This window comes from Dipodomys merriami, unplaced genomic scaffold (assembly GCF_024711535.1).
Source record: "Dipodomys merriami isolate MVZ:Mamm:240054 unplaced genomic scaffold, mDipMer1.0.p SCAF_27, whole genome shotgun sequence".
Taxonomy (NCBI): domain Eukaryota; kingdom Metazoa; phylum Chordata; class Mammalia; order Rodentia; family Heteromyidae; genus Dipodomys; species Dipodomys merriami.
The window spans coordinates 17,646,776-17,669,005 of NW_027204159.1; the positions used below are offsets into that span (position 1 = coordinate 17,646,776).

The following is a 22,230-nucleotide window of genomic DNA, read 5'->3' on the forward strand; positions in this document are numbered from 1 at the left end:
GGCTTGTTTGGAAAAGAATAAAGAAAGGGAGAGAGGGAGGGAAGTAGATACAGAGGGAAGTAAGAAGAAAGAGAAGGAGATAAGCAGGGAGAGAAGGAGGAAGGGGAGAAAGGAGAAAAGAAGGGAAGAATGGTAGAATAAGCCAAGTAAAGATATTGGGGGACAATTCATCTATATCCATTCATGGGTTCATTTATTCCACAAGCGTCTATTGAGTTCTTATCAGGAATAGTCTAGGCACTCAGGACAGAAGCGTTACAGGCCACAGTGGGCCACAGCTGACTCGTTCTTTGCGTGGCTGTGGTATGTGGTGCTATGAATGCATGTGGACCCACAAATGAAGCACTTCTGTTTGCAAGGGACTGCTGCCCGGGCACCTGTCTTCCCTAGAGCCTGGTGCTTTTAGCATCTGGCCTCGGCTCTTATTGCAGCCTGAAATAAGGCTGTGACCCACGACAATTCAAGACTGATGCTGTCAGCTGAAGCCAGAGCTGGCTGTGGAACCTGCTCTGCTCATTGGCCACTGACCGCCGACAGGGACAGACACTGGCCACGAAACTTTCAGCTTCCAGACAGAAGTGTTAAACTAGAGGGTCTGACACTTCTCCCTGGCCACTGTGGGCCCATCCTCTCAGGTACCAGGCTCCTAGGGTTGCTTGGGGGCTGTGGGGAGTGGGCTAGAGGAGACTGGGTGATTGCAGAACAATCTCCCAGCAGAGGCAGGGGAGCTGGGCCTCAGGAAGGCCTGGATCCTGGATTGGGAGGGGAGTGCCCTAAACTCTAGGTTATTCCACATTACCTTGGGGGAGGGGTGGCTAGGCTTGAAGGTGGGGACTGGGAGCTGGATGTGCTCAGGACTTCAGGTCTCTAGGCAGTGCAGGGAAGTAGCTTTCTATCTGTAAAAGTCAGGGACCTGAGGCTGGGAATGTGGCTTAGTGATAGCCTGCTTGCATAGCATGCACAAAGCCCTTGGTTAGATTTCTCAGCACCACATAAACACAAAAAGCTGGAAGTGGCACTGTGGCTCAAGTGGTAGAGTACTAGCCTTGAGTAAAAAGAATATCAGGGACAGTGCTCAGGCCCTGAGTTCAAGCCTCAGGACTGGAAGAAAAAAAAAGTCAGGGACCTAACTCCGCATTGGTAAATTTCAGTACAGAGTCCCAGTCATACATTCTCCTCCCATCATCCTTGCCACAAATGCATACAGACATGTATCTGTTCACATAGCTTTAGAATTCATGGATCCTCATCTGAGGGAAACTGAGGCATGGAGATGGAGAGCTACTTATTCACACTTGCAGAGAAAGTCAAAGGCACCTGTTGGTCTCAGGTCTCTCCCTGTGACCTGGGGCCCAGTTTGGTTGTTGGGCACACAGGTGGACAGACTCTTTCCTGGAGGAGGGAATATGGAAAAAGCTGGAAGCAAAGGAGAGGTGCGCCACCAGGACCCTGTGGGCAGTCAGGCAGCTCAAAGGTTCTGTATCTTCTCCTGATCCAGGTTAAGGAAAGTTGGCTTTCAGGGATTCTCTAGGACCAGTTTTTGTTGTTGTTGTTGTTTTTTGGGTCTGGTCATGGGGGCTGTACTCTGGGCCTGGGCGCTGTCCCTCAGCTTTTCAGCTCAAGGCTAGCGCTCTACCTCTTGAGCCACAGTGCCACTTCCGGCTTTTTGCTTTTTGCTTATGTGGTGCTGGGGAATCAAACCCAGGGCCTCAGGCATGCAAGGCAAGCGCTCTACCACTGAGCCACCTTCCCAGCCTCTCTAGGACCAGTTTTATGTGTCAGTCATCACCCAAAATGGATGAATAGTGTCATGAAATGGAAGAGGGAATGGAGAAAAAGGAAGAAAACAGAAGGGGTGAGGGAGAAGAGCTCACCAAGGAAGTTAGCCCAGCCTAGGAAGACAGGCAATGAATCTCTCAGCCTTACTGGACCAGTGTCAAGGCCAAGTACTGGAAACAGGAGGAAAGTGCACAGACCATATAGCCCCGCCTGACCCACTCTCCCACTCTCTGCCAACTTCCTTCCATCTCCAGTTAGAGCTGTGCTGAGTCAGCAGATGACAGTCATGCAGGAGACTCTACCTTTCTTATCTTGATGCCCTAGAGACCAGCTCCCAGGAAAAAAGAAAGTACTTCCTTAGCAACCTGGAGCTCACTCTGTGTAGCTTTCCTTGGGCCTCAGTCTCCTCTTCTGTACAAAGAGATCTCAGGCTCTTGAACCCAAATGGCTTTTACTCGTGACTCTGGGCTGGGGTGGGAGGAGGGGGAGTGGGGACTTGAAGGAAGTCTGGGAAGGGATTGGTATAGGGAGGAAGGGAGGCTTGTCTGGGCCATTTGTGGGAGTCTCTCTTCCACAGGATGATCTCCAAGGAGCAAAAGGAACCAATGGTAGCTGCCATGGAGAATCTCGCTGGACCAGGTATGGTGGGCCCAGCACTACTCTTTTGTCAGTCTCTTCACTTGGTCCCAGGTTGCAGCCATTTAGGCCTACTTCCCTTGGGATTAACAAATGAATGACATCCAGAGCAGCCCTGGGGTGAGGGTAGGGGATGTCTAAGGAGTCTGCTGCTTGGCTTTGATGCTTCCTTAGGTCTGGAGGGCTCTGGTCCTCCACAGACCAAGAGCTGGCCTTGAGTCCCCCAGACTTGGTTCTGGCCCCAAGACCACCTGGGCCTGGGCCCTAGTGAAGGCCTCCCTCCTGCACTAAACTGAGCTTTGAGGGCTCCAGTCCCAGATCCAGCCCAACTGTGGCCACAAGCTCCCCAGCACATTTATGCTTGCTTTTGGAATTGCAGGGCCTCAGGTAGCTCCCTGGCAGGCCAGCCCCGCAGCTAGAGATAGGATATGGGGAAGTGAGAAGGAAGGCCAGAGCAGGTTATTCCGCTGGACTCAAACCATTTTACTTAAAATCGGGCATGTGTAATGAACAGATCATCCATATTGTACATTTATTAACTCTACAAGATCTCTTTGGCTTAATTTTAGAGTCTGGTTATTCGATCTACATGTGAACATTTCAAATATTTTAAAAATAAGTTCAACTAAGTTGGTGCTCTCAAAGCTTTAGTGTAAATCACAGTGGCTCAGTGTTGTTAGTTAAAAACATACAATTTCACTGTGCTGGGAGCATGGCTCCTGGGTATAAAGCCTTCCTAGCAAGTGCAAGACCCTGAGTGCTAAGCCCAATATGCCAGAAACCAACAAAGAAATCTAACACATTCGTGGCATCTAGCCCCAGGGACTGTTATTTGGTGTATTTGAGATGGGCCATCCATTTGCCTTCTGGACAAGTACCTAGGTGACTGCAAATATGTTCTGTACATGCTTATCCAAGAGTTCTGCATTTTTCCATAGTCACCAACTAAAATACCACCAATCATGTTGTGTGGCTTTACACGTGTCTTGTGTGTTCTCATTACATTGGTTGGATCCATGTTTCTTTTTATTCTCCCATGATTTTTTTTAACACATTGGAAATTGAACCAAGGGCCTCATATTTGCTAGGTAAGTGCTCTAATTGAGCTACACTCTTACTCCTTATCCTCCATGATTTTGTGTGTTGAAATTCACAAAGTGGAAGAGAGTCAGGCAGGACATCCTCATTTCTCTTGTCTGAGTAATAAATTATGGATTCCCAAATATTGACACATATCATGTATACCGGACTTGACACTAAGTTAAAGACAACTTTGAAATGAAAGAAAAGCTAGAAAAAAATAAATTTCATGGTCTCACCACACACACACACACACACACACACACACACACACACACACACACACACACACAATCACTATGGTAGAACAATAATAAAGCACTTCTCCTTACTCCTGGCTTCTCTGAGTCAGGCTGGCTCATACTTTTTGTGCCTTATATCTATCAGGCTTCACAACAAATCTATAAGTCAGGTGTGATTTTCCCCATTCTGCAGATGAGAAAATCAAGTCTGGTAGGTAGTAGAGCTAGGATTTAACTCTAGGTCTTTGTGTCTCTATAGTTGGTCATTCCATAGGAGTTACACACACACACACACACACACACACACACACACACACACACACACACACGCACACACACACATTTGGGCTGAGAATGTGGCTTAATGGTAGAGTGCTTGCCTAGCATGCATGAAGCCCTTGGTTTGATTCCTCAGTACCACATAAATAGAAAAAGCTGGAAGTGGCACTGTGGCTCAAGTGCTAGCCTTGAGCACAGACAGGCTCAGGAACAATGCCCAATGTGTATATACACATACACACACACACACATATGTGTAATTTTTTTCAAAGCCTAGTGCCTGTGGCTCATGATTGTAATTGGAAAGCTGAGATCTGAGAATTATCATTTGAAGCCAGACTTGGCAGGAAAGTCTGTGAGATTCTTTATCTGTTTAAGCACCAAAAAAGCTGGAAGTGAAGCTGTGGCTCAAGTGGTAGAGGACTAGCCTTGAGCAAAAATGTATAGGGACAGTACTCAAGCCCTGAGTGCAAGACCCAGGATTGGCACAAAAAGAAAAAGAAAAAGAAAGAAAGAAAGAAAGAGAGAGAGAAAGAAAGAAAGAAAGAAAGAAAGAGAGAGAGAGAAAGAGAGAGAGAGAAAGAAAGAAAGAAAGAAAGAAAGAAAGAAAGAAAGAAAGAAAGAAAGAAAGAAAGAAAGAAAGAAAGAAAGAGAAAGAAAAGGAAGAAAGAAATATTGATTCAAGCCCATGGCTTACACTCACACCTGTTACTTAGCTACTCAGGAGGCTAAGATCTGAGACTTGAAATTCAGTCAGTCCAGACAGGAAAGTCTGTGAGACTCATATCTCCAATTAACTAGCAAAAAGCTAGCAGTGGAGGTGCAATTGAAGTGGTAAAGCAGTAGCCTTGAGCTAAAAAGCTAAAAGACAGTGGCCTTAGCTTTTGGGGCATATCCTCTATATTTAAGCCCCTAGTACTGCTTACTACTGGTGTAGTCACACACACACACACACACACACACACACACACACACACACACAACACAATTTAGACAAAGCAAATGTATGACTTTGAAAGTGGAGTGAAAGTTTCTCATAAGAAAACTATTTGGAAAGCTGGGTGCCAGTGGCTCACGCCTGTAATCCTAGCTACTCAGGAGGTTGAGATCTGAGGATCTTGGTTCAAAGCTGGGCAGGAAAGTCCGTGAGACTCTTTATCTCCAATAAACCACTAGAAAACCGGAAGTGGTGCTGTGGCTCAAGCGGTAGAGCACTTGCCTTGAGCTGAAGAGCTGAGGGACAGCACTCAGGCCAGAGTTCAAGCCTCACAACCAAACCAAACCAAACAAAACTACTTGGAGATAACCACTGTTAGCATTTTTGTGCAAATTCCTCTGTCCACATACATTTTTACACAAATGCATACATATGTGGGTTAAATCCAACATGCCATGTTCTTCAGCTTGCTTTCTTTTTCCTTAGCAGCATACCACAGACTTCTTCCCCTTCTTGCATGGCTTACCTCACTGCCTCCCTCTCTGCATGTTCCCCAGTGTACCATTAGTCAGGCATGTCATTTACATTCAACCAACCCCAGTGGTGTTGGTGGCTTCTCTTGGGTGAGATCCTTAGGAGCAGAGCCTGTACCATCACCTGTGCCATCTTAAGCAAGGGACTTTCTGAGGGAGAGAACACAGATAGAGCAGGGAAATTCTTTTTTTTTTTTTTTTTTTGGTCCAGTCGTGGGGCCTGAACTCTGGGCCTGGGCACTGTCCCTCAGCTCTTCAGCTCAAGGCTAGCACTCTACCACTTGAGCCTCAGCGTCACTTCCGGCTTTTTTTCTTTTTGCTTATGTGGTGCTGAGGAATTGAACCCAGGGCCTCAGGCATGCAAGGCAAGCGCTCTACCACTGAGCCACCTTCCCAGACCAAGCAGGGAAATTCTTAAGCAAGGCTGTTGGTTCTACTGTTGACCAAGTTAAGTCTGACACCTTGGGAAGGGGGTGTTTCTGGAGCAGAGTGCATCCTGCCCACTTAAGGAGGCTGCAGCATGGGCTGGGAAGTTGGCTCAGTGATAGAGTGCTTGCCTTGCATGCATGAGGCCTTGGGTTCAATTCCTCAGCACCATATAAGCCGAAAAAAGCCAGAAGTGGCGCTGTGGCTCAAGTGGCAGGGCACTAGCTTTGAGCTGAAGAGCTGAGGAACAGTGCCCAGGCCCAGAGTTCAGCCCCCACAACCGCAAAAAAAAAAAAAAAAAAAAGGAGGCTGCAGCAGCATCCATTCTGCTGGGGAGTTCTTTGTAAAAGTTTGTAAATTGTTAGTGATTTATGAAGGGCCTGGGTCAGCATCCTTCCCAAGGCTGATCCTCTAGTTTCTGCAACATTAAGCCCCATATAATAAGCACTCATGTACATATGTTTTTAGAAATGTCTGTCCAATTCTTACTTTAAGGATAATTTCCTGAAATGTGGTGTGTGTATACACACACACACACACACACACACACACACACACACACACACACACACACACACACACACACACACACACACACACACACACACAATGGAATTCTATGCCTCCATCGGAAAGAATGACATTGCCCCATTTGTTAGGAAATTATATTAAGTGAAGTAAGCCAGGCCCAAAGAAACATAGGTCCCATGGTTTCCCTTATTTGCAATAACTAATATAAGTCTACGACAAACAGAAAAGGTCAAAAGCTATGTACATATGACCATATAAGATGATGTTAAGTGAAATGAACCCCAAGATATGGACACAATTTGTTTTTTTTCTTGCTTGCTATAGTTTTTAACGTACTTAAAATGTATTGTGTGATTTTTTTTGTTTGTTTCTTTGGTATGTTCTTCCCCCACAGTATAACCCCTGTTTTCACTGTATTTGATGTCGGTGCCCTGCATCTTGTATATACATTTTCTAATTTGGGGAGGGGAAGGGAAATAACAAATTGCTGAAATAAGGATATAGGTTTACCCATTGTAACAATGAGATGTATAAGACACTATGTTGAAACTTGCGGGGGGGGGGGAGGTGGGGGGGAGTCAGGGAGGTGGGGAGGGTAAGGGATGGTAGGGGAAAAACAAAGGAGGGGAGACAATGCTCATAGGAAATGTACTCATGTAACTGTAATCCCTCTGTACACTAGTTTTACAACAACAAAAAGAAAACATAAAAAAAGAATAATTTCCTGGCTGGGAAGGTGGCTCAATCGTAGAATGTTTGCCTAACATGCATAAGGCCCTGGGTTCGATTCCTCAGCACCACATAAACAGAAAAAGGCAGAAGTGGCACTGTGACTCCAGTGGTAGAGTGCTAGCCTTGAGGGGAAAAAAAAATCACAGGGACGGTGCCCAGACTGGCAAAATAATAATAATAATTTTATATAATTAGTTACATTAAATTTTTTTCTTTAAAGAAATAAATTCCGTTCATTTGCATAGTATGTGAGAATATGATGGGGAGTTTTACTGTGGTTTTTGGGTTGTTTTTTTTTTTTTTTTGCCTGCTGTGGGGCCTGAACTCTGGGCCTAGGCTGTCCCTCAGCTCTTCAGCTCAAGGCTAGTGCTCTACCACTTGAGCCACAGCACCACTTCCAGCTTTTTCTGCTTATGTAGTGCTGAGGAATCAAACCGAGGGCTTCATGCATGCAAGGCAAGCACTCTACCACTGAGCCACCTTCCCAGCCAGGAAATTATTCTTTTTTTATGTTTTTTTTTATTGTAAAACTAGTGTACAGAGGGATTTATGTATTTTATATAAGTGATATTGGAGTTTGAACTCAGGTCCTCTATATATTAAATTTATATTTTATCTTTTTATTCACTAGGTTTTTTTTTTGTTTTTTTTTTTTATTTTTATTTTTTGTTTTTTGTCAGTTGTGGGGCTTGAACTCTGGGTCTGGGCACTGTCCCTCAGCTCTTCAGCTCAAGGCTAGCGCTCTGCCACTTGAGCCACAGTGCCACTTCTGGTTTTCTGGTGGTTTATTGGAGATAAGTGTCTCAAGGACTTTCCTGCCCCATCTGGCTTTGAACTGGATCCTCAGATCTTTGCCTTCTTAGTAGCTAGGTTTACAGGCATGAGCTACCAGTGCCTGGCTTCACTGTTTTGTTTTGTTTGTTTGTTTGTTTTGGGGTCCGGTCGTGGGGCCTGAACTCTGGGCCTGGGCACTGTCCCTCAGCTCTTCAGCTCAAGGCTAGCGCACTACCTCTTGAGCCACAGCACCACTTCTGACTTTTTTCTTTTTGCTTATGTGGTGCTGAGGAATCAAACCCAGGCCTCATGCATGCAAGGCAAGTGCTCTACCACTGAGCCACCTTTCCAGCCCTTCACTTGTTATTTTTGAGATAAGCTCTTGCTTCCTGCTCAGGTGAATGCCTATTTTAGGCTTCCCAGTGCAGCTGAAACAACAGGTGCACACCATCATACCCTACTATGGGTTGAGAAGGGGATCTCATGAACTTTTCTATCCATGCTGAACTTTTCTATCATGAACTTTTCTATCCTTAAGCTTTGATCCTCCTATTTTCAACCTATCAAGTAGCTAAGATTAGAGGAATGAGCCACCACTCCCCAGCTAAACAGTCTTTCATATTCTTTTCTTTTTCTTTTTTTCCAGAGTTGAGGACCAAATCAGGGCCTTGCATTTGCCAGGCAAGTGCTCTTCCACTGAGCTAAATTCCCAACTTTCTTTCATATTCTTAAGTATTCAGTACTCTGTGTGTGTGTGTGTGTGTGTGTGTGTGTGTGTGTGTGTGTGTGTGTGTGTGTGTGTGTGTGTGTGTGTGTGTGTGTGTGTGTGTGTGTGTGTGTGTGTGTGTGTGTGAAGGGGCTTGAACTCACGCAGGTCCTGGGTGCTGTCCCTGGGCTTTTGTACTTAAGGCTAGTGTTGTACCACTTTGAGCCATAGTGCAGCTTCCCAGTACACTCTTGTTAATAACAAATAACAATCGTTTGGCCCTCCTCCTTCCTATGTCTCACGGATGTTCACTGCTAGTATTTGGCATAATCCCTTGCAGAATGTTCCATGCACGCATCATAAATAGATGAACTACATAAATGGAGTCTTTCAATGCATATTCTTCTAAACCTTTTTCTACATTTAACTGAAGTAGATTTCTTTCTGATCTTAGATGTGTAGAAAGTGCTCTCTATGTGTTTGTTGACAAATGGGGAAAACCATCCATCTTCCTTTCTTAGCCCTGTGGGGCCCAAGGTGCTGGCAGCCAAGACCATACCCCAGACCCCAGGCTGCTCTCTCCCGTGCTGTATTCTTACATGGTTCTGGCAGCCTCCACCACCTCCTCCCATGTCTTCATTAGCAGCTAATGATCCTGCTTCCTGGTTCACTGAAAAAAGTGAAGTAGCTAATGAACACCATCTGCAGGCACTTCTGTTGCCTTTGTTCACCTGCCTGCAAATGTGTCTGTGTGTCCATCTTTCCTTCTGGAGCGCTTAGGTGGCTGTCCTCGCGCCTGCTGCTCCAACCCTACCAGCAGGGCTCTGACTATCTGCCCTGTCCCCTTCCAGTTCAAGAAGCTTCCTTGTCGGAAGTTTCCTGCCTATCTTGCATGGGCAAGCCTGTCATCTGTATCAGTCTCCCCATGCCAGAGCTCACACACGTGCCCCAGCTCCTTCATAGACTAACCTTGCTCAGCCTCAGAGCTGCTGCAGTTACCTTCCCAAAGTACAGCTCCTCCAAGCAGCTGTCTTGCTTTTCTTCCCAGCCTCTCTTTTTAGCAGAATATGCCAGCTTCCAAACATGACCAAAATTAGGGGTACAACTCTTCATAGCCCTAACTCTATGCCCAGAATTAAAAGCGATTATCAGAGTGTCATTACCCCTCTCCAGCTTCTTCAGTATGTATCCAAAGTAATAAACTTGACATATATATGTATATATATATATTTCACAAAATAGTAGCACACTGAATAAAGTTAGCAATAATGATCTCATACTAACGATAAGTCCCATGTTCAACTTTCTACAATTTTCTTTCTTTTTTTAAATTTTTATTTATTTATTTTTTGCTTATGTGGTGCTGGGGAATTGAACCCAGGGCCTCATGCATGCAAGGCAAGTGCTCTACCACTGAGCCACCTTCCCAAACCCAATTTTCTTTCTTTTTTTGAATTTAGGACTTCATGATCTCCTTTCCAGCAATTTGAGCCACACCTTCATTCCCAGCTTTTTTCTAGTTGCTAGTTAATCAGAAATAAGATTCTCATGGACTTTTCTGTCTGGGCTAGCTTTGAACTATGAACTTCAAATCTTAGACTCCCGAGTAGCTAGGATTATAGGCAAACCATCAGTGCCTGGCTAACTTTCTCCATTTCTCTAGTTTGTCTTAATTGGGATCCAAGCAAGGGTCATAATTTTTATTTGGCTGCTGTCTCTAAACTATCTGTAATTTAAGAGCCCCCATTCCCCTCCTCCCCCCCCCCCATGTCATTTACTTGTTTAAAGAAACCAGGTCAATTGCCTGTGGAATGTTCCACATCCCACCTTGGGCTCATTGTGTTTCTGTCCATTTTCTCTTGAATCTTCTCCAAGCAGACTTTCACACCCAAATGCCCCACAGAAACTGCTTTAATGGAGTTAGTGATGATGCCATATTGCTAAACATGACAGTTGATTTCCAGCCCTCATCTGAACTGACCTGTGGGTAGCATTTGACTCAGCCAGTCACTCTGTCATCTCTGAAACTTCTAGTCATTTGGTTCCCAGATCACCACCCTCTCTACACTTCCTCCAACTCTGCTGGAAGGGCAAGGTCCTCTCCTCAGTGGAAATACTGAAGGCCTCAGCATTCAGTCTTTGGCTGTCTGTATTATCACCTCTTCCTAATCTTGTCTAGCTTCCCAGCTTAAAATATCATTTATATAGAGTTGGCAGATAAACTCACAGGTATCCAATTTTATTGTATTCATTATTTTTTAAATTCTTTTTTTGTGGTGCTGGAGATTGAACCCCTACCTGTTCACCTAGGGAAGTGCTTTCCCAACTGAACTACACATAGAGTCTGTCTGATGTCAGAGGTTGAAAGCATTGGCCAGGCTGCCCACACACAACCTTCTCCCGTCACACTTGGGAAAAGCACAGAGGAGGGGAATGGGACCCAAACTATTAACAACAGTCATCAGTCCATTGAGGATTCAGTGGTTATAAAGACCAATCAGTCCAGGGCTGAGAAGGTGGCTCAGTGGTAAAGCGCTTTGCCTTGAATGCTTGAGGCCCTGGGTTCAATTCCTCAGCACCCATAAGCAAAAAAAAAAAAAAAAAAAAAAAAAGACAGAAGTAGCACTGTGGCTCAAGTGGTAGAGTGCTAGCCTTGAGCTGAAGAGCTGCGGGGCAGCGCCCAGGCTCAGAGTTCAGGCCCACGACCGGACCCAAAATAAAATAAAAGAGACCAATCAATCCTAAACCCCCAAATAAATGTAATGTTCACAAATGAAAAACAACAGGAACAAGTCCCTAATTCTAGCTACTTGCAAGGAAAAGATTGGAGATTTATGGTTCTAGACTAGCCCCTGCCAGGGGAAGGGGCACTTGACCAATATAAATAAGCCAGGCCTGCTAGGACATAATCAACACACACACACACACACACACACACACACACACACACACACACACACACACACACACACACAAATCAACACAAAAAAAGGCTGGAGAAATGGCTTAAGTGGTAGAGCACCATCCTTTGCATTATTTGAAGACAATCAGGAGAGTTTGCATGTGGACTAGAAATGCTTGATAGATCAAAAATGTATTCACTTGCAAAGGTGGTACTCTCTAATTGGGGCTAGAAAGTTACAAAACCTGTTTGCTGTGAATTCATTAAGAACACACACGAATATATATATCATCACTGAAACCGACAGGAAAGGGCTCACACTATGGCATTAATGGCAATCTCTGAGTGATAATGATATTTCTCTTGCTTTCCTCCTTATATCTGTAGTCTCCAACTTTTTTTTGGCAGTTATGCTGTTTTTGAATAATAAAAGACTACATTAAAATTCAAATAAGTCTAAAATCAAACTCCTGATTTTGCCCCAACCTTCTCTATCTGCTGTCCTCAGCTGTGTGAGTGGCTGTTCCTTTCTCCTTCAGAGGCTCAAGTCAGAAATCTGTAGTCAGCTGAGCAACCGTAACTAGTGCCTGTAATCCTAACTATGCAGGGACTGAGATCTAAGGATCATGTTCAATGTCAGCTTGGGCAGGAAAGTCCATGAGACTGTTATCTTGTCAATTAACCATGAAAAATCCAGAAGTGGAGTTCAAGTGGTAGAGCACCAGCCTTGAGTGAAAAAGCTAAGGAACAGTACACAGGCCTAATGCACAGGCACAGTGATATATTCCTGTTACATATACTTGTCATGTTGAGACTTCAAGCCTCAGTACTAGCACAAAACAAAAAAACAAAGGTGCCTCTGTGAAGTTCCTCTCTTACTTTTCCATCCCATCTTCGTGTCTCATTGTGAAGCGTAATATTTACACAAGCTGAAGCTTGGGAGCTAAGTGGAATAATCTATATGGCCAGAGAACCTTTGTAAATGGTGTCCAGCAACCACAGGCATCTGGCACATGACAGTGACATCTCAGGTGTCATTTTAACCCATCAGATACGCAGAGATTCCGAAGGATGATGAAGCTCAATGTTGAGAAGACTGGAGAGAAGCAGGCATTTTCATGCATGCTTTGCAATGTGATGACAGGTGTCTTTAGAGGATGGGTCATGTGATGAACAACCTCTCTGGCCTCTCCCTAGTCCCTTTGCTGGACCTGGGGAAGAAGCTGAAGGTACCCCAAGACCTGATGATAGAGGAGCTGTCACTGCGTAACAACCGGGGATCCCTCCTCTTTCAGAAGAGGCAACGCCGTGTGCAAAGGTTCACTTTTGAGTTTGAAGCCAGCCAGCCAGGGGTGAGTAAGCCTCCATTATGTGCATTCATGGGGAAACTGAGTCCAAGAAAGAGGCAGTGGTTAGCTTGACACCAAACACTGAGCCAGGCTGGGTCTCTGGCCCCCAGAGAGCCCTTCATTTTCCAACTGGGGAGACTGTGGTGTCCCCATTAGATTGAGCTTCTGCTTCACCGTGTGCTGTTTGAGGAGTCTCCCTGCAGAGATCTTCCCAGACCCAACTCATAAATGAAGTCAGTACTTGGGCTCCAAACATGCTGAAGAGCAGCCATGTGCAGTTTGCAGCGGCAGGATATAGGTCACATTTTAGCTTGCCTTTAGAATGCCTGTCTTGGTTCTGTGGGGTGATCTGCTACTAGAGAACGAAGGCAGGTGTGGCTTATTTCCAGGCTTTGAAAAGGCAGCAGTCAGATTCTTGTACTTCTAATGAAATCAGGGGCATCTCACCCATACACCATTCCATTTCTGGGCGACACAAAAGAGACACAGTGGGGGAGAGGAAGAGAGGGAAAGACTAGGAGAGGAAGGGAGAGGAATGGCAAAACAAATGCAGCTCACACAGTGCTTAGCCAAGTACCATCACCACCAGCCCTGCTTTAGAGAAGAAAACCAAGGAAGTATCTTGTCAGACTCCATATTACAATAGCAATGAATGTATAGTATTTTTCCTTGCTATAAGCACTGGGCTCTTCAATGTAAAGAATAACTTGTTCTCCCACATCCCCTGCTTGTGCTCTCTCTCTCTCTCTCTCTCTCTCTCTCTCTCTCATACACATGTCATATGTATACACATATATTATATATGCATATATAATACACACACACACACACACATATATATATATATACATACATATATATATCACTTGAGCCACAGCACTACTTCCAGCCTTTTCTGTGTATGTGGTACTGAGGAATTGAACCCAGGGCGTCATGCATGCTAGGCAAGCACTCTACCACTAAGCCACATTCCTAGCCCTCTAGGACTGTTTATTGCTAACAAGGGGCACAAACCTTCCCCCCAGGTATCGGGGTTGTGGGAGGGATTGAATTTGGGGCTGAGTTTATGTGTGTCTTAACAAGGAAGCAGAAAATTAAAAAATGGGTTATGGCCCAGGGTGGTGTCCTTGATCAGGTCCAGAGTGGAATGCTTGCTTGGCCTGGGGTGGGGGGTGAGGGGACTGAGCCCAAGTTGCCTGCCTGCTGGCAAGCAGGTGGGCGGGCGCCAGGTGCTTTGCTGGACCTGGGGGAGTAAGGCGGGAGTCAGTCCTTCTCGTGAGATCGATCTATCTATCTATCTATCTATCTATCTATCTATCTATCTATCTATCTATCTATCTATCTATCTATCTATCTATCTATCTATCTATCTATCTAAACTATCTATCTGTCTGCCCACCCACCCTCAGTGTTTGTCTTTCTCTGTATTTCTGGAGAGCGGGTGTGGAGGTAGAGCCCTGGCCGCTCGCTCCGCTGAGCCTCTCGGCGGCTCCTTTGCCCACAGATGGTGGCCGGAAGCGCCGAGGGCAAGGTGACCGGAGCGGCGTCTGGGGCGGTGAGAGCGGAGGGAGGGTGTGGCCGAGGAGCGGCAGGGGGGGAAGACCGGGAGGGCGGGGGGACCGGCGAGGGCGGCGGGCCGGGACGGCTGGGACCGCTGCGGGCCGTCCTGAGCGCCCCGCCCTGGGCTCAGGTGGCCAATGGCCCCCCGGGGCAGCACTACCACGCGGGATTCCCGGCCTCGGCGGCCACGCCCCAGGACCTCCAGGACGCCCGAGCCACCGCCGCCGCCGCCTCCCAGCCCGCGCGCGCCCGCAGCCCCAGCGCCCTGGCTCCAGGTGAGGGGGTGTGGCAGGGGGCGGGGCAGGGGGCGTGGCAGGGGCGGCCGGGACCACACGCGCGCGGGCTCGCTCGCACACGCCGGGGAGCGACAGCAGCACGTCTGAAGCCACACTTCCTGGGTGGGGGAGTTCCCGGGCCGATAGCCACGCCGGCCCTCAGCCCGCGCGCCGCGGGGCCCCGGGCGCAGGGCGCCGCCCAACCTCCCCTCCGCCCGCAGGCTACGCCGAGCCGCTCAAGTCCGTTCCGCCGGAGAAGTTCAACCACACCTCCATTCCCAAGGGCTACCGCTGCCCCTGGCAGGAGCTCGTCAGCCACCGCGAGCCCGCGGACGCCGGCCGCAGCCTCGCGCCCCGTCTTTGGGACCTCCGGAACTTCAACAAGTAAAGCCGGGCTGGGGGCGGGGCGGGGGCGAGATGGGCGGGGCCTGAGGGCGGGGCGCGCGGAGTGGGCGGGGCGGGCCGGAGCTCGTGGGTTGGACCCCAGCCGGCAGCCACACCTCCCAGCTCCTGACGCACACGTCTTCAGGGGTGGCTGGAGCCGGGCCGCAGCTCCTTGGCAGGTGCCTCGCCCGGGCGGGGCGAAGGTGCCACACGTCCTGTTGCCAGTTTCCCCAGAGGCTCGGGAAAGTCACGGCATTATCCTGCAGGACGCAAGCTTGGGTCCACTCCACAGAGGGGTCCCCACACCGCTGTTCTAGGGGCTCCCAGCTCTCCGCAGTTCTGGCCCCATCCAGCCTCCCTGTACTTTCACCGAGGCCGCCCACGGCAGGGAGCAGCAGGAGGCCACGGGCGCTGAGTGATGCTGGTGGGGCGCTGTGGTCTCAGTGTGGGTTTAAATGCAGACCCCAGGGCTGGCTGTGTGGCTTAAGCTCTCCATAAGCAGTAGCTGCTATTACTATTATTTATAGATGGAAGTGCTTAAAAAAGCGAACTGGGGAGAACTTGAAAAGGATAAATTTAACTTTCCGCCCAGGAAACCTGAAAACAGGCCATAGAATTCCAGACTGGAGCTTGGCTTTTGGAGGCCAGTTTGGGCTGGAGATTCATTTTAATTGCACTTGGCTTCCTTGAGCTGATGCAATTGCTGAATGGGTCCCCTGGCTTATCCTACATTAAGTGAGGACAAGATGGATCCACAGAGAGAGGGCCATGGCCTAGTGCTCTGGCATCTGACCAGACACACATGTGGAGACTGTCTGACAGAGGCAGCTGGGTGTGTGCCAGGTCTTGGCTAGACTTGGAGATGAGACCCAAGGAGGAAGCACCAAAGGATGGGGGTCGGTAGTGGCATGACAGGTCGTGAGAAGAGATGGCAGAGAAGGAGATGTGATGGCCCCAAATAGCAGAGTAGTCAGGGAGGTCCTTAATGGGAAAAATTGGAGCCAGGGAGTGCTGCCTGACCTCCAAGCCATTGGCAGACGTTCTGTTCTGGAGTTCCCCACCAGGCAGGACTGCCTGACTCCTTCTGGGCCTTCACATCCTGTCTGCCCAGCTATTCCAAACCCTCAGCAAACACCTTCAATTCTGGCAGCCAGCATCCAGGCTGGCTGGGTCAGGGTGCTTCTGCCACTCAACCAGTGCCTCAAATGATAATGGAACCCCTTCCCAACAGCAGAAGAGGGTGCTAAGGAGACCTTCTCAGGGACAGAAGAGCAGCTGATGCATAGAGAGGAGCAATAGCTGTTCTTGGCCACGCAAGACTCAGAAGCCAAGGCCTCTGGGCTCCCCAACTGTGAGGCTTGCTTTTCTTGGCCATTATCCAGCCTGTTCCTTCAGAGCTTGGCTGCTGCAGCTGAGCGAGGGTGATCCAGACAGCCATGCTTTCCTGGCAAAATCCCAGGCTCTGGCTGAAGTTTGCTTTTCCGCTCTAGCAGCAAGCATTCCCCTCTTCCCAATGGTCCCTGCTGCAGGAAAACCATGACAGAAATGCCTTTTCTACTTCTTTAAAATTTTTGTTATTATAATGGTGATGTACAGAGGTGTTACAGTCAAGTAAAGGGTACATTTCTTTTTTGACAATGTCACTTTTGCTTTTTATGTTTCTTAATATTAAAAACAAGGGTAAGAGAAGTAGCTCAGTGATAGAGCTCTCACCTAGCATTCTTGAAGTGCCGGGCTTGATACCCAGCCCTGCAAAGTATTATATAAACAAGTAAGTTAACATAGATAAAATAGCTTAACAATTATATACTTTATTTGAAATAAAAATCCCAGCAACTATAGAATGAAAGCAGGGTTCCCCCCTCCCTTTTTATTTTTTATTTTATTTATTTATTTATTTTTTGGGTCTGGTCATGAGGCCTGAACTCTGGGCCTGGGCACTGGCCCTCAGCAATTCAGCTCAAGGCTAGCACTCTACCACTTGAGCCACAGCGCCACTTCTGGCTTTTTTTCTTTTTGCTTATGTGGTGCTGAGGAATCAAACCCAGGGCCTCATGCATGCAAGGCAAGGGCTCTACCACTGGGCCACCTTCCCAGCCCACCCCCCCTTTTTTTTTTTTTTTTTTTACCATTGCTCAATCTGAGGCCCCTTTCCAAAGAACAAATCGTCAGGATTGCCTACATTTTGGGAATACTTACGTAGGTGGTTGTGTACCTATAGGATTATGGCATTGTTTTTATTTTTTTTTTTATTTTTGGTGCTGGTACTGGGATTTGAACTCAGGGCAATGCATTCTTGCTTGGCTTTTTTGCTGAAGGCTGGGGCTGTACCAATTGAATGACAGCTCCACTTCTGGCTTTTTGCTGATTTATTGGAGTCTCACAGATTTGTCTGCCTGTGCTGCTTTGAACAGTGACTCTCAGATAGCAGTCTCCTGAGTGTAAACCACCAGTTATGGCATTGTTTTGTGAGTGTACAATGTGTATTTTAATACTTTGTGTTTTATTCAGTAACTTCTTTTCCCTCCTTCCTTCCTTCCTTCCTTCCTTCCTTCCTTCCTTCCTTCCTTCCTTCCTTCCTTCCTTCTCCTCCTCCTCCTCTTCCACTTCCTCTTCCTCCTCCTCCTCTTCCACTTCCTCTTCTTCCTCTTCCTCCTCCTCCTCCTCCTCCTCCTCCTCCTCCTCCTCATCCTTTTTCGTTTTTTTGTCGGTCATGGGGCTTCAACTCTGAGCCTGAATACTGTCCCTCAGCTCTTCAGCTCAAGGTTAGTGCTCTATCACTTGAGCCACTGTACCACGTCCGGTTTTTTGAGTGGTTTATTGGAGATAAGAGTCTCACAGACTTTCCTGCCCAGGCTGGTTTTGAACCGTGATCTTCAGATCTCAGTCTTCTGAGTAGCTAGGCATGAGCCACTGGTGCCCGGCTTTTGTTTTCTTTTTCTTTTTGGGTCAGTTATGGGGCTTGAACTCTAGGGTTGGGCTCTGTCCCTGTGCTCTTCAGCTCAAGGCGAGTGCTCTACCACTTGAGCCACAGCGCCACTTCTGGTATTATAGTGTTTTGTTTTTGTTTTTTGTTTTTTTTTAAATTGGAGATAAGAGTCTCATGGACTTTCCTGCCTGGGCTGGCCTTGAACCGAGATCCTCAGATCTCAGCCTCCTGAGTAGCTAGGATTACAGGCCTGAGCCATGGGCACCGGGCCCAGCTTTTGTTTTCTTCATTTAACATTATCCTTTTGAAGTTTACCTCATTAGTGCATTCAGATCTGCTTCCTTCCTTTAAATTGTGTCATGTGTTGTACTCTATCTGCCTTGTCTGCTCCTCTGCCAGCAGTGTGGGGCTGCTTCTGGCTTGTCTTTAATGCCTTGTTCATGTCTGTTTGCTTTGTCTTTCTTGTATGCATAAGAATCCTCCAGCCCCATGTTTACAGGTGGAGTTGTTGAGTTGCAAGAGTTTATATATTTTCAGGTTAAAAATATCCTACCAAATTTTCCTCCAAGATAGCAACACCAACTGACCTCTCTCTAGCCAGCAGACTATGGGTGAAATTTGCCCCTACTATCTCATCAACTTTGCCTCAGTGATCACATTCTTCCCTTCTGTGAATCTTCTGGGAAGTGTTCTGTCACTGCTGTCATTTGCATTTTTTTTTCTGATTCTCAGTCCCCCCCCCCTTTTTTTTTTTTGTCCATCGTGGGAGCGAACCCTGGGCCCTGTCCCTCAGCTCTTCAGCTGTAGACTAATGCTCTACCACTTGAGCCTTAGCCCCATTGCTGGCTTTTTCTGCTTATGTGGTGCTGAGGAATTGAACCTAGGGCCTCATCCATGCAAGGCAAGCACTCTACCACTGAGCCACCTTCCCAGCTCCTGATTCTCATTCTCTAACTCTCCCTCTTCACTACAGTGTGTGGATACTTTGGGGACAAGAGGAAGGAAAATTTGCTTCCAGGGCTACTGTCCTATGTAGCTTCTTAGAGAGAAATTAACAGTTTTCCCTAGAACCAGCCAATTTTGACTCTGGAAACCACTCCTGCTCCACCCACTCTCGGGGTAGACTTAGGAAAGGGCAGAGCTAGAAAAACATTAGAATCATACAGACCTTTGCTGTATAGAAGGGGAAATTAAGGCCCAGAAAAAGGCAGGAAGAGGCCACACGATTACCTGAATATCAGTACTTTGCCATTTCTCTTCCAGTCACCTCTTCTGTTGTTTTTTTTCCTCAGGACTCCTGTGCCATTTGGAGGACCCCTGGTAGGGGAGACCATTCCCAGGGCAGGCACCCCTTTTGTCCCAGAGCCCTTTAGTGGCTTGGAACTCCTCCGCCTCAGACCCAACTTCAACAGGGTGGCTCAGGGCTGGGTCCGCAAACTCCCAGAGTCTGAGGAGCTGTAGGCTCAGCCTATAACTTCGCTTTCTCAGACTCAGGACTCATGTAACATCAGAAGCCAAGACTTATGGACTGTACTTACAATTTATGAAGAGCCTGCACACACAACTATTATTGCAAAATGTCTCAAAGATCACAAAGTTCAGTAGTTTCCAAATGCAGATGTGTTTCAAAGTTACCTGAGGACATTGGTCCTCATACATACTTCTGGCCTGTCCCAGACTTGCAGTGCTGGGAATCTCTATTAGTAACTAGCAACTCCAGGTCATCTACATGTCTACAGTTTGTCTTTAGGAATCCATGCCCATGTGTCTGTGTCTCCTTGCTCCAGCAGCTGACCCTCTCCCATGGTGGCCTGTTGACTAGCAGCCCAATTCCCTGTGAATCTTTAATAGTTAGGTTTTCCTTTTGCTGAGATGCAGTTAACTCCAGCTATTCTGTTATTAAGTGCTACACAATGCCAGGCTCAGGTCTTGAGGAGGAAAAAATGGTGGGAAAGAGAGATTTGTGAAGTGAGTGGCTTTAATTTTCCCTGGAGCATGCTAATTGACAATTGAGGAACAAAGAATCACTAAGCAGAGCAAGGTCTCTATAACTCTGGCCATGAGGTGGGATTCTAGAAGCTTCCCCCAGGATTGGAATGGGATGTTGGAGAATAAGAATCCATGGAGAAAAAAGGAGTGTGGTAAGAGTATCCTGGCAAGCAGATCAGAATGTGCAGAATTGAGTCCAAGGTGATGGAGAAGGGAGCATCTATGTGGGCCACAGGTGGGGGCTTTACTGAGGAAAGGGGCAAGTTTTGATGATGCTCTCACTAGTTGCTGTGTGGAGCACAGACTGGAGGGAAATGATACTGGAGGCCAGAAAGCCTTCAAGGATGATGCCCGAAATAGGGGGTAGCCAAGGGGATAAAAAGGAGGGGGTCACCCTGTGGGACACCACAGAACTGATGCAAAGAGGGGTGGGTACTTATAAGGTTTCCTTTTTAACCCCTTATACTTGAGCAGGCCCCTTGGTTCCAGTGATGGTGGACTTGGTGGTGGTAGATAATGGTGGTGGTTCTATAGCTTCTTTTTTTTTTTTTTTTTGTTGGTCGTGGGGCCTGAACTCTGAGCCTGGGTGCTGTCCCTCAGCTCTTCAGCTCAAGGCTAGCCCTCTACCACTTGAGCCACAGCGCCACGTCTGGCGTTTTCTGCTTATGTGGTGCTGAGAAATCGAACTGAGGGCCACCTTCCCAGCCCATGCTGCAGCTTCTTATCTCAGGGCTTAGAATGCCGGTCATGGGGCTTGAACTCAAGGCCTGGGCGCTGTCCCTGAGCTTTTTCATTCAAGGCTAGCGCTCTACCAATTTGAACCACACCTCCACTTGTTTTTCTCTCCATCAAACCATTGGAGGTTAAGAGTTTCACCAACTTTCCTGCCTAGGCTGGCCTCAAACTGTGATCCTCAGATCTCAGCCTCCTGAGTAGTTAAGATTATAAGTGTGCTCTATCTGCATCCATCTGGCAGTTTCTTTACATATCTGATTCCTAATAGTACAGCCTGAGAAAAAGATATTGTCCTCATTTTACAGATGAGTTTCCACAGGCCCAAAAGAGAAAACAAACTTGTTGGAGTTGAAGGAGTTGAAGTCAGGGAGGCCGTGAGAGGCTATGCCTATGCCCAGTCACTCTGTAGTGCCAGGCCTTGGAGTTTTAAAGGGTACCTGAAACATGCAGTTGGATGGAATGGGGTCAGGTCTGTCTTTGTGAGACAGGTGAACTTGAGCAAGTCATCTCACATCTATGAGCCTTTTATTGTATCTGTAGGAGGTGGTGGTTATCAGGGTTCTTTTATGAAGTTGAGCACACAGTTGGAAATCAATGTTCTTGAAGCAAATGCAGCTAGAGAATCAGGCTGCTGTGGCAGCACTAGGCGCCTGATGGAGGTCTCATCACTGCAGGGTTCCCTTTGCACTGGGATCCCTGATTCCAGGCCTGAGCAGTACAGTGGAGTCATTTGCCTTTTGCTCTGGAGTTTCACTCCTCCCTCCAGGTCCCTAGGGGACAGCAGCTTGTTTTTTAAGTGTTTAGTGAACTAAAAGTGCTCATATTGTTGAGAGACAAGAAGTGGAGAAATATGAGAAGACAGAATATAAGGAAGATGCAGCACTAAGCCACCTTTTCCAGAAATAATGGAAAATCTTCAGAGTGTGATGGTTATTCGTGGTTGTCACCATAACGAGATCAAGGACCTATTAAGAGAATTGGGAAAACACACTTGGTGTTTGTGAGAGTAGGGAAACAAGTGGAGCATACTTGCCTTGAATGTGGGTGTCTGTCCCATTGGCCTAGATGGACTGAAAAGGGAAAACTTCACTCTTGCTCTCCCTTCAGAAGAGCAAATGCCATCCCAGCAGAACATACTTCAGACAAAATTGGCTTTATGAGAAATGGATTTATAGATAAGATTCTGAGTTTTAATATAATCTCATGAGTAAGAATAACATTTGGGTTACCATTTATGAGGTATCTGTGCTAGGTCCTGTGTTCTGTGCATTACTTTAGTCTCGTATAAGGACTAAAAAGGTTGGAGGCATTTTTATCAACATGGCATGGATATAAAAATAAAACTCAAGAGTCTACATTTATATATAACCTGTTTTTAACTTTCACTGACCTCAAGTTCAACTACTGAAGAATTAAAAAGAAAACATCCAGGAATCTAGAAATAAGCCAACA

The 22,230-nt window shown here is 47.0% G+C and overlaps 1 protein-coding gene across 2 annotated transcripts; it reads left to right on the forward strand.

Annotated features, from left to right (window-relative positions):
- Positions 1 to 456: 456 nt before the first annotated feature.
- Positions 457 to 21,943, forward strand: Myoz3 (myozenin 3). 2 transcript variants are annotated; one of them, XM_070036418.1, is made up of 7 exons: positions 457 to 635; positions 2,357 to 2,418; positions 12,755 to 12,909; positions 14,411 to 14,461; positions 14,597 to 14,741; positions 14,963 to 15,125; positions 19,347 to 21,943. In XM_070036418.1, the coding sequence occupies exons 2-7, from the start codon at positions 2,358 to 2,360 to the stop codon at positions 19,513 to 19,515; spliced, it is 744 nt and encodes a 247-aa protein (XP_069892519.1). In that variant the 5' UTR covers positions 457 to 635; position 2,357; the 3' UTR covers positions 19,516 to 21,943. The 2 variants fall into 2 exon arrangements, with proteins under 2 accessions (XP_069892519.1, XP_069892520.1); XM_070036419.1 differs by lacking the exon at positions 457 to 635 and having other exon boundaries at positions 2,350 to 2,418.
- Positions 21,944 to 22,230: the final 287 nt, after the last annotated feature.